This window comes from Eleutherodactylus coqui, chromosome 12, assembly GCF_035609145.1.
Source record: "Eleutherodactylus coqui strain aEleCoq1 chromosome 12, aEleCoq1.hap1, whole genome shotgun sequence".
Classification (NCBI taxonomy): domain Eukaryota; kingdom Metazoa; phylum Chordata; class Amphibia; order Anura; family Eleutherodactylidae; genus Eleutherodactylus; species Eleutherodactylus coqui.
In genome coordinates, this window is record NC_089848.1 from 70,734,617 (window position 1) to 70,745,739 (window position 11,123).

General features: G+C 44.7%; 1 protein-coding gene across 1 annotated transcript in view; it reads left to right on the forward strand.

The window, feature by feature from the left end:
• The window catches only part of LOC136586561 (uncharacterized), a 52,879-nt gene that overhangs the window by 21,231 nt on the left and 20,525 nt on the right, over window positions 1–11,123 (forward strand). Inside the window, exons 14-15 of the mRNA XM_066584697.1 lie at window positions 979–1,038; window positions 1,953–2,250. Coding sequence (XP_066440794.1) covers window positions 979–1,038; window positions 1,953–2,250 — 358 coding nt within the window. The remainder of the gene's footprint in view (window positions 1–978; window positions 1,039–1,952; window positions 2,251–11,123) is intronic.

The window sequence follows — 11,123 nt, forward strand, 5'->3', positions numbered from 1 at the left end:
AACCGAACGAGCCAATTACAATTTTTATGCTTGTATGAAATTAACATTAATTCGATCTTTGGCTGATGTTTACACTGAACGATTAAAGGGGTTGTCCCGTGCCGAAACGGGTTTTTTTTTTTTTTCAACCCCCCCCCCCCCTGTTCGGCGCGAGACAACCCCGATGCAGGGGTTAAAAAAGATCACCGGAGAGTGCTTACCTGAATACCCGCGCTCCGGTGACTTCTTACTTACCTGATGAAGATGGCCGCGGGGATCTTCTCACTCGGTGGACCGCAGGGCTTCTGTGCGGTCCATTGCCGATTCCAGCCTCCTGATTGGCTGGAATCGGCACGTGACGGGGCGGAGCTACACGGAGCCCCATTGAAAAAAGAAGAAGACCGGGACTGCGCAAGCGCGGCTAATTTGGCCATTAGACGGCGAAAATTAGTCGGCTCCATGGGAACGAGGACGCTAGCAACGGAGCAGGTAAGTGAAAAACTTTTTATAACTTCTGTATGGCTCATAATTAATACACAATGTACATTACAAAGTGCATTAATATGGCCATACAGAAGTGTATAGACTCACTTGCTGCCGCGGGACAACCCCTTTAATTGTTTCATGTAAAAGGGCCTTTAAGATAGTCAGTTAACTCTAGTAACATCCATTGTGCCAGACAATTGGTTCCTACTACCATTTATGAGGCATTCAGTGGTCACTACTGCTGACAGCTACTACCATTTTTAGCCAGCACCCCATGTCGAAGAACCTATCCAATGATGGGAACACCTTTTCCCCATGCTAATAGTGTTACGAAGATCTCCATTAGTAAACAACAGCCATGGAATGATCTATATCGTGGCATCAGAGAGCAGGTTCTAGACTAAAATAATTTCCATATGCTCCAAATTGTGAGAACTGATTCCAGACTGATCATGCGATTGTCCTATAAGCGATGTAAAGATTGATGACCTGTTTGTTCGCTCTGGTTTACAGCTGCCCGGCAGGAGTCCTATAAGAAATCCAGTAAAGAAGCCGAGTCGGCCCCTGCAACAGGTGACCCCATTCATCTCTCACCATGCCACTGTAAAAGCTGCTGCTGGAGCAGGGTCTTCCTCTTCTCCTTGCTGTTGCTTCTGTCTCTCCACCCTACATGTAGCATGAGAGGTCAAAAAGCTCTAGAAGTTTCCACTTTGATAATATAAAGGGCTGGGGACAGAACTATTGGGGTGAGGGGCTTGCTGCCATGGCATAAAGCCTCCAGATAGTTGGTCGTATTGCAGTTTTTGACCTTTCATCACAGTGAGTGAATTGTTGTACCTGATTTAAGTTTCTGTTATGCCACCCATTTGGATATCTTGGGGTAGGATATTGAACCGTAGGGGGCGCCTGTGTGTCACTTCTGGCCCCAGTATGGAAGAGGTATGTTGGTTAATAAACATACATATGAACAACAACTTTAAGGGAAGAACTTCAAGTAAGTGATTGGATAAAGATGAGTAGTTAACAAGTAGAAGCCAATAAGAATTAGTGGTCTGTTGGTATCTAATGTCTGGTTATAGCGAGAAGGACTCCCTAAAGATTACAGGGGTTGTCCAGGAAGCGGCCGTAGGGTAACCCAGAGTCGGAGCGGATGAAGCTTCAATTGATTTCAATGAGAGCTGCGCTTGCAATTATGAGCGCCGGCCGCTACCCAGGGGTTGGAGCTGTGCTTCCACTCCGACGCTGATATATCCCGGTAGCCGCTTATTGGATAATCCTTTTAACCTAAAGCCCTAATGCAAACAGTAGGTAATAGATTTCCTTAAAGGTAGGGCTGGGGGTGTCTTATTCGGGCACCTCCTGCAGCTGGAGTTTGGATTTGCTGTTCCTGTAGACGATGGATCTTTTGTTTTCCCGATGCTGATCTGTCGCAGGGAGATGGGGATCTGCCGTCTGTTATTTCACTTGTTCTACATTCATTTAAACAGGGAAAAACTGGAGACGAAGACGTTTTCATACACTCCAGCGAAATATCAAGGAGGAGGAACAGCAAACCCCAGAGCAGATGAGGCCGGACATCTCTGAGGAGGACATACCCAGAATACCTTGGCGCCACCATGGGCTTCCAAAACTTAGAAACTCCTTCTCTATGGCGCGATTAAAAAAGAATCGTCATCTGGAGCTTCACATCTTAAGTATAGACAGGTTACTCCAGCGAGTAGACCAACGGCAGGAGCTGCGACTACAGCGAGACGACCTTAGCGCGGATGAGGATGATTGTGCTGGGCTGAATTAAGTATCTGAGATCCTGGACATCCAGGTTTTCCTACAAGGAGAAGGTTTAATATTCAGTTCGCTATCGTAGAAATGAGAGAGAATCCAGAAAACTCTGATTTTCTTCATCAAAAGACTCGGCTGTTACCAGCGTATATTGTCTTATTTGATGCTGAGACAAGGTGTGTGTGGGTCATGTAACAGGGTGGGCCACGAAAAGGTAGCTTGCCTCTGACAATACGGCGATAGGAAGAACAAACAAGTGGATTTTTTTTCCAAAGCTTTATTCATTTACACATGTTACAACAAGTGCAGGAAGTGGTCCCCATTCACTTCTGTGCAACCGTCGGGATGTTACAATATGTTGGCTGATACTGCCTGCAGCTCTTCAATTGTCATGCTGCAGATCGTGTTTATGATGTTTTCCTTGAGTTCATCCAGGGTATGCTCATTATTGGCGTACACTTTCTGCTTTAAATGTAGCAGATAAAAGCCACATGTGGACATGTCCAGGAACGTGGCGCTCATAACCTCGTGTTCACAGTTCGCTCTTATGTAAACAGTTCATGATCCCGTGCCAGTGAGTCGTGGCATGTTGCCCCATCTAAATGGAAAAAGCCGTACATTCTTTCTTCTGGGGTTAGTTGGTTGTAAAACTGTCCAAAAATGTCCTGATAAACCTCGGTATTCACGGTTGCTTCAAAGAAAACGAAGACCACTATTCGCGTTCCTGACGCTGCATACCAAACGCCAATTTTGTGGTCGTGCCGTGGTGTTTCGTGAGTCAGGTGGTGATTTGCCGTAGATCAGTACCTCGTATTCTGTGAATTCACATGACATGATAAATGACACCCCGCTTCATCCATCATGAAGTACAGTAATGGGTCCAAAAGTCCTCTAGCAATCATAGTCAGTAACCACATTCACTAATTTACGGGTTTAGCTTTGTCGCGCGCTTTCATTTCCTGCACACGTTATTTGGTATGGCTTGAGGTTCATAGATTTCGGCACTTGCCGACACGTCATTCGTCATACCCCAACTTGCTGGGACAGTCTCGGAGTTGATTCTCGAGGGCTTTTTGCAATCTGCTGATGAATGTCATGGACAACTTCGGGCGCCCGGACTGATGATGGCCTCTGTTTCTTCAGGTTTGCAACAGACTCGGTTTGGCCCCATTTCTGAATCGGGCTCTGAATACAACGTTTTGTACCTGGCTACTTGTTGGCGAAGGACTCTTGTGTTTCCTCTTCACACATGGCCTTCCACAATAACTGTTCGCTGTTGCAGGAAGAACACCATAGGGCAGATTTAAGAAAAGTGTCTAAAAGAAAATCTGTCTTTGTTGCACATAGCAACCAATCACAGCGCAGCTTTCATTTCCTATACTGCAGAGATCAAATGAAAGGGCTACTCCAAAGACTGTGGGGCCGGGATCAGAGGAGGGCTACTTTTCCGTGGTCTACCCTGTACGTGGTCAATGACGTTACACCGTATACAATATTAAGTATTTGTCTGTATAGTGAGATGGCTCCACCCAGAGCAATGACATCATTGTATACTTAGCATGATATCTTCTTGCATCTCTTCTGCTTTTAGCGCTGCTGTTCTCTTACGTTGCAGTGAGCCATACGCCCCTTCCCCAGGGATGAGAGTGTATATGGTTTGTGTGTGTGAACTTTCCATCTTCTTCCTTTTCACTTTGATAACTACCCTCATGTATCGTCTACCCTCCAACCATCTCTTAGGTCCTTCATAGACTCCCTTTATCCACCCGTTCACCTGCCATCCTGCACAGCTACAGCAGCACTTATTATTATGCCTGGATATATCCATTCACTTCTAATAAAATATTCCTTGTTTGCTGATTGAAACTTGATCTACTATATAATCTCTCACAAAAACCGTTGTTTGCATCTTATTGGAGCTTCCATGGGAGTTGGGCATTGGATGGTGGCGCAGCGGGTAATTTTGTCTTGCAACACTGGGGTTTTGGGTTTGGATTTGTCCAGAAGTCACATCTATATGGCATTTGCAAATTCTTCCTCTAGTCTGGATCTTTTTGGAGTTTTATTGTACGATTGGCTTTCAGTGTGTGAAGTCAACCTCTGAACAAGACAGGGGCTGATAATACCACCCATGCACCTGCGAAGCCAATATCCATCAATTCAGGTTGTCTACATAATGGTTGAAACGAGCAATGGCCACACTGCTGCATGATTCTAGGACAGTCATCAAAAGTAGCATTGTTTCAGCCAACGTGTAAAGGCCCATTTAGACGGAGCGACGATTGCTCAAAATTCGCTCAAACGATAGTTTGAGTGACAGGTTTTGAGCGATCATCTTTGCATAGCTCTAATTAGCTACTAAAGAGTTAAGGCAGGCAGAGGGGGATACCGTCGCAATAGCTCCGAGAACAAAGCAGCTGTTTTGTGTATGCAAACAGCTGCATTATTCTTGGCTTTTTCAGCTGGTGTTCCGCTGAGAACTGCCAGCGGGATACCAGCTGAAAGAATGCTATCAGCACTGCCTGCTGAGATATCAGCATGCGGCGCCGATAAGGCTCATCGCTCATTTCTAGCTGGCTAGAAATGAGCGATGACTGAAAAGTGCACGATGGCCGTAAGTTTAGACGCAATGGTTATCGCTCAAAAGATGGCTTTTGAGCCATAATCATTGTGTCTAAATGGGCCTTTACTTAAAGCTTGGCTCATTTATTGATGTAGATTGCAATAAATTTACGATGACGTGCCTCAAATGAAGATTCTGTGACCACATACATCAGTAGGGTACATTCACCTATAGCGCACCAAAGTCCGCATCATTTGGTGTGGATTTTGACAAATCCACTGGAGATTTTGGCCTTTTAATTGCAATATTTAAGGGTGATTCAAAAAGAGTTATGCAAAAGAAAAGCTTTCTTCATCCATGAATTGTCCTACAACAGCCAGAGTTACATGACAAGATAGAACTATTCAAGTTTTTAATGTACCTTACAGAGGTACATTAACTCCTTTTATTTATCCATGAATGTATCTGTACGAGGGCTTGTTTTTTTGCGGGACGAGTTGTATTTTGCAATGGTGCTATTTAACCCCTTAATGACACGGCCCATTTTGGGCTTAAGGACGCAATGATTTTTGGCAGATTTTCTTCTCCATTTATCAAAAGTCAGGATGTTACAATATGTTGGCTGATACTGCCTGCAGCTCTTCAATTGTCATGCTGCAGATCGTGTTTATGATGTTTTCCTTGAGTTCATCCAGGGTATGCTCATTATTGGCGTACACTTTCTGCTTTAAATGTAGCAGATAAAAGCCACATGTGGACATGTCCAGGAACGTGGCGCTCATAACCTCGTGTTCACAGTTCGCTCTTATGTAAACAGTTCATGATCCCGTGCCAGTGAGTCGTGGCATGTTGTCCCATTTAAATGGAAAAAGCCGTACATTCTTTCTTCTGGGGTTAGTTGGTTGTAAAACTGTCCAAAAATGTCCTGATAAACCTCGGTATTCACGGTTGCTTCAAAGAAAACGAAGACCACTATTCGCGTTCCTGACGCTGCATACCAAATGCCAATTTTGTGGTCGTGCAGTGGTGTTTCGTGAGTCTGGTGGTGATTTGCCGTAGATCAGTACCTCGTATTCTGTGAATTCACATGACATGATAAATGACACCCCGCTTCATCCATCATGAAGTACAGTAATGGGTCCAAAAGTCCTCTAGCAATCATAGTCAGTAACCACATTCACTAATTTACGGGTTTAGCTTTGTCGTGCGCTTTCATTTCCTGCACACGTTATTTGGTATGGCTTGAGGTTCATAGATTTCGGCACTTGCCGACACGTCATTCGTCATACCCCAACTTGCTGGGACAGTCTCGGAGTTGATTCTCGAGGGCTTTTTGCAATCTGCTGCTGAATGTCATGGACAACTTCGGGCGCCCGGACTGATGATGGCCTCTGTTTCTTCAGGTTTGCAACAGACTCGGTTTGGCCCCATTTCTGAATCGGGCTCTGAATACAACGTTTTGTACCTGGCTACTTGTTGGCGAAGGACTCTTGTGTTTCCTCTTCACACATGGCCTTCCACAATAACTGTTCGCTGTTGCAGGAAGAACACCATAGGGCAGATTTATGAAAAGTGTCTAAAAGAAAATCTTTCTTTGTTGCACATAGCAACCAATCACAGCGCAGCTTTCATTTCCTATACTGCGGAGATCAAATGAAAGGGCTACTCCAAAGACTGTGGGGCCGGGATCAGAGGAGGGCTACTTTTCCGTGGTCTACCCTGTACGTGGTCAATGACGTTACACCGTATACAATATTAAGTATTTGTCTGTATAGTGAGATAGCTCCGCCCAGAGCAATGACATCATGGTATACTTAGCATGATATCTTCTTGCATCTCTTCTGCTTTTAGCGCTGCTGTTCTCTTACGTTGCAGTGAGCCATACGCCCCTTCCCCAGGGATGAGAGTGTATATGGCCGCGAGAATACTAAATATGTGGGGTTTTAATTTTTTGAAACTTTTTTTATGCTATTATGAAAAAAAGCATAATTTTTTTACACAACTTATGTCCCCCTGGGGGACTTTGACCACAGTACTGCCCATCGCTGTGATAAGGCATGGCAGGGCTACTTATACAGCGATAATAGGCATTGGCAATACAGGACGCCACTGCCCTGCCATGCCTCATCGCTTATACAGCGATAATAGGCATTGGCAATACAGGACGCCAGTGTCTGGTGTCCTGTTGCCATGGCGACAGGCCGGGCTCTCGCGATAACATCGCGGAAGCTGGCTGCAGACACAGAGGGAGCGCGTGTCTACTTAGATCGTGTCTACTTAGATCGCGACAGGGAAGGGGTTAACAGCGGGACGCCGGCTGTGACTGACAGCCGGCTCCCGCTGCAGGATAGCGCCAGATCATATGTGATCTTGCGCTATCCCCAGGACGTAAGTTTACGCCCTGTTGCGAGAAGTACCCCGCTCCCAGGACGTAAACTTACGCCCTGGAGCTGGAAGGGGTTAATGTACCATATAATGTACTGAAAAAATGTTTTAAATTTTAAGTAGAGAGAAATGGAAAAAAAACTACATTCCACCATCTTTCGGTGCATCTTGTTTCTACGGCACACAAACTGCAACAAAAATGACCTGATAACTTTATTCTATGGGTCAGTACGATTACTACGATCCCAAACATATAGTTTTTTTTTAAATTTTTTTTAATTTTTTGCTGTACTACTTGTATTTTATTTCAAAGATATTTAATTGTTTAAAATTATTTTCTGCCGCCATCTTCTGCGCACAATAGCCATTTTATTTTGCCATCGACATAGTTCTGCGAGGGCTCATTTTTTGCGGGACGTCCTGTAGTTTGCGTTGGTACCATTTTGGAATACATACAAATTTTGATCACTTTTTATTGTATTTCTTTTCTTGGAGATAGGGTGACCAAAAAAGGACATTTCTGGAGTTATTTATTTTTTTCTGACAACTTTCACCGTGCGGGGTAAATAATGCATTACTTTGATAGATCGGACCTTCACAGATGCAGCAATACCAAATATGTATTTTTGTTTTATTATTCAGATTCTTTTACTACAAATATGGCAAAATGGGTTTTTTTTCCTTTTTTTTTTTAATAATTAGTAAAACTTTATTCTTATTTTAACTTTTTTTATTTAAGTTCCCCACGCGGGACAAAAACTTGCGATGCTTTGACCAGTCCAGCAGTGTGATATAATGCCATAGCATTACGTCATACTGCGATCAGGCAGGTAGTCTATCAAGCCACCCCACCGGCATGCCGATTGGCATTCTGCCATGACAGCCCTAGAGCCTTTTAGAAGGCTGCCATGACACCCGCACAGCTCCCTGTGATCTCAGCATGGGGGCTGTACGGGACCAACGAACATCGTTCGGGGGATTTAAAAGGGTAACAGCCCCGATGAGCTACGCGGCTCGTCGGTGCTGTTGCCGCCGGGTGTCGGCTGTAAGAAACAGCCAGCACCCGTGATTTATGAATCGAGATTGCCGCATTGGCCTTGGTTGATACTGGAAGTTGAGTCCTATTAAAGTAAATAGGACTCTGGCTGCAGTACCATCCTTGGCCACTGTACTGTACAGAGCTGTCTCCCTACTGCAACACAGCTAGAAGTGGAATAACCCCTTTAATGGGAAAAATTCATAGCATGCTGATATAAAAAAATGTTCCGGGTATTATGGAGTCGGGGTTAGCTACATTTCATATGGGTGATTTTTGGTGGTCCATCTTTTGTTCCTCTGTTACGTGATTCTTCTGGTTTATTTTCATCCATTATAACATTTAGTAGGCTGCCTCCTCCTGATTGTTGGTCTTTATAACATGTCGCACAAAGCCACCACTGATGATCTGGCAGACAGTACCACCACCTCTGTCTTCAGGTTCGACTTTATATATTTCCAGGTGTTAAGGCCCATTTAGACTGGACGAATGTCAGGCAAGCGATACCCCACACCTGTCCCCGAACATACTCGCTCTCATGCTGCTGCACGGGAGCTAGAATCATTAGCTCTTAGCGCGGCGCCTGGAGGAGATTTTTCTCCTCTCGCTCACCTGCCCCTCTCCATTGACATAACATAGTGGTTGTTCACTACTGAACGGCTGCTATTTACACTGAACGATCAGCTCATCGTCCATCATTTATGCTGCATAAACGATCTCCTGCAGCCTCCCCGCCCCCCGTGCTGGCCGCTCTGTGAGTGAAAACTCGCAGGGACGAGTGTTTGGCATCGTCTGCCTGACATTCGCCCCGTCTAAATGGACCTTTTTAGACTGTTTTGCTGTTCCTCTTTTCCCCCACAAGATCTTCTGTGACTTCCTGAAGACTATGGTCAGCATTGTGGAATAATTTGTGCAATCTAGTGAGGATATCTTATTGTACACTCGTAAACAAAAGAAGTTGTTGGAATTTAATGACACTTTCTCTGTGTGATTGTAACATTGATATAAGTGATTACAATATCAGAGCAAAGCATCATTTATTGCAGAAAACTGAACCCTTGAAGGGAGGCTCTAGTGACCTGTTGTACCGGCTCTAGCTTGGATGCAAGATATGATACGGGCGGGCATGGAGGCTCTAGTACCCTGTTGGGCCACCTCTATCTTGGATATAAGATGTGATATGGGAAGCATATAGATTCTGTATGCTATCGCTTCACATCTACAGTAACCGAGCCTCTAGCTTGTGCACTAAACCCCTAGGGCTCCAGAGACGAAAACGGTCGTTATCAGTGCCTAAACTAAACCTGGATTCGTCGCTGAAGACAACTTGGTTTCACTCTATAGCAGCCCGGTTCCATCATTCATGACACTGCAAACTGAGGCGACTGTGTGTGAGTGTCAAAGGCAATACATGTGCCAGTCAGTGCCTGTCAAATACTCACTACCCTCATCCACAAAGCCCTCCACAGCACCGCGCCGCTCTACATTCCTTCCCTAATCTTAATTCACCACCCAGCCCACGACTTCCCTTAACAAAATCAGACTTAAGTGCCCCTTTAATTCAAACCTCTCTTTCCTGCCTCCAAGACTTCTCCAGAGCAGCACCAGTCCTCGGGAATGCGCTACCAAAAGCTATCCGGGCAATCGCTGACACACTAAACTTCAGGTGTGCTCTAAAAACGCACCTCTTCAGGGAGGCATGCCATATCCCCTAAACCAAACCCCTCTGTACTCCGCCTGATAAGATGCTTCCTGTCCTACCGCCTGCAATTCCTCCTAGCCGTAATCAACCAGCACCTGCAGTCATACCGATTCAGCCACTATACGGCCCAATTTGACTATTGTGTATAGCATCTCTCACTCTCTATCTCGCCATACTGTGCACATCTCCAGCCCCTTTACCTTCTGTATTACCCTATTATTTATAGTATGTAAGCTCATTGGAGCAGAACACTCACCCCTACTGTTTCCATCAATTGATTACTTCATGTAACCGTGGTGTTGTCTTTTTATTTCCCCTTTCTTGTAAGCGCTGCAGAATTTGTTGGCGCTGTATAAATAAAGATTACATGTAATAGGTTTTCCGCATTCTGGACAAACTTCAACAGTGGGTGGTGACTAACAGAATGGTATTTAACAAGGAGAATTGCAAAGTCCTACATCTGGGCAAGAAAAATGAAAAAAAAAGCACATACAGAATGGGAGGAATTGGGCTAAGCAGCAGCACATGTGAAAAAGACTTGGGTATACTAATACATCACAGACTGAACATGAGTCAACAAAGTGATGCAGCAGCAAACGAGGCTAACACAATTCTGGGATGTATTAAGAGAAGCATAGAGTCTAGATCACGTCAGGTCATTATTCCCCTCTACTCTTCCTTACTCAGACCTCATCTGGAATACCGAGTCCAGTTCTGGGCACCCCACTTTAAAAAAAAAAGACAGACAAATTGGAGCAAGTTCAGAGAAGAATTACCAAGATAGTGAGCAGTCTGCAAATCATGTCCTATGAAGGACAGTTAAAAGATTTTGGAATATTTAGCTTACAAAGCAGAAGGCTGAGAAAAGACTGAAGGGTGGTCTACAAATATCTGAAGGGCTGTCACAGTGCAGAGGGATCAGGCCTATTCTCATTTACACAAAGAAAGACTAGAAGCAATGGGATGAAACTGAAAGAGATGAGACATTCGATATTGGAAAAAAAACTTTCTGACAGTGAGGGTGATTAATGAGTGGAACAGGTTGCCACAGGAGGTGACGAGTTCTCCTTCAATGGAAGTCTTCAAACAAAGGCTGGACAGACATCTCTCTGGGATGATTTAGTAATCCTGCATTGAGCAGGGAGTTGGACCCGATGACCCTGGTGGTCCCTTCCAACTCTACTATTCTATGA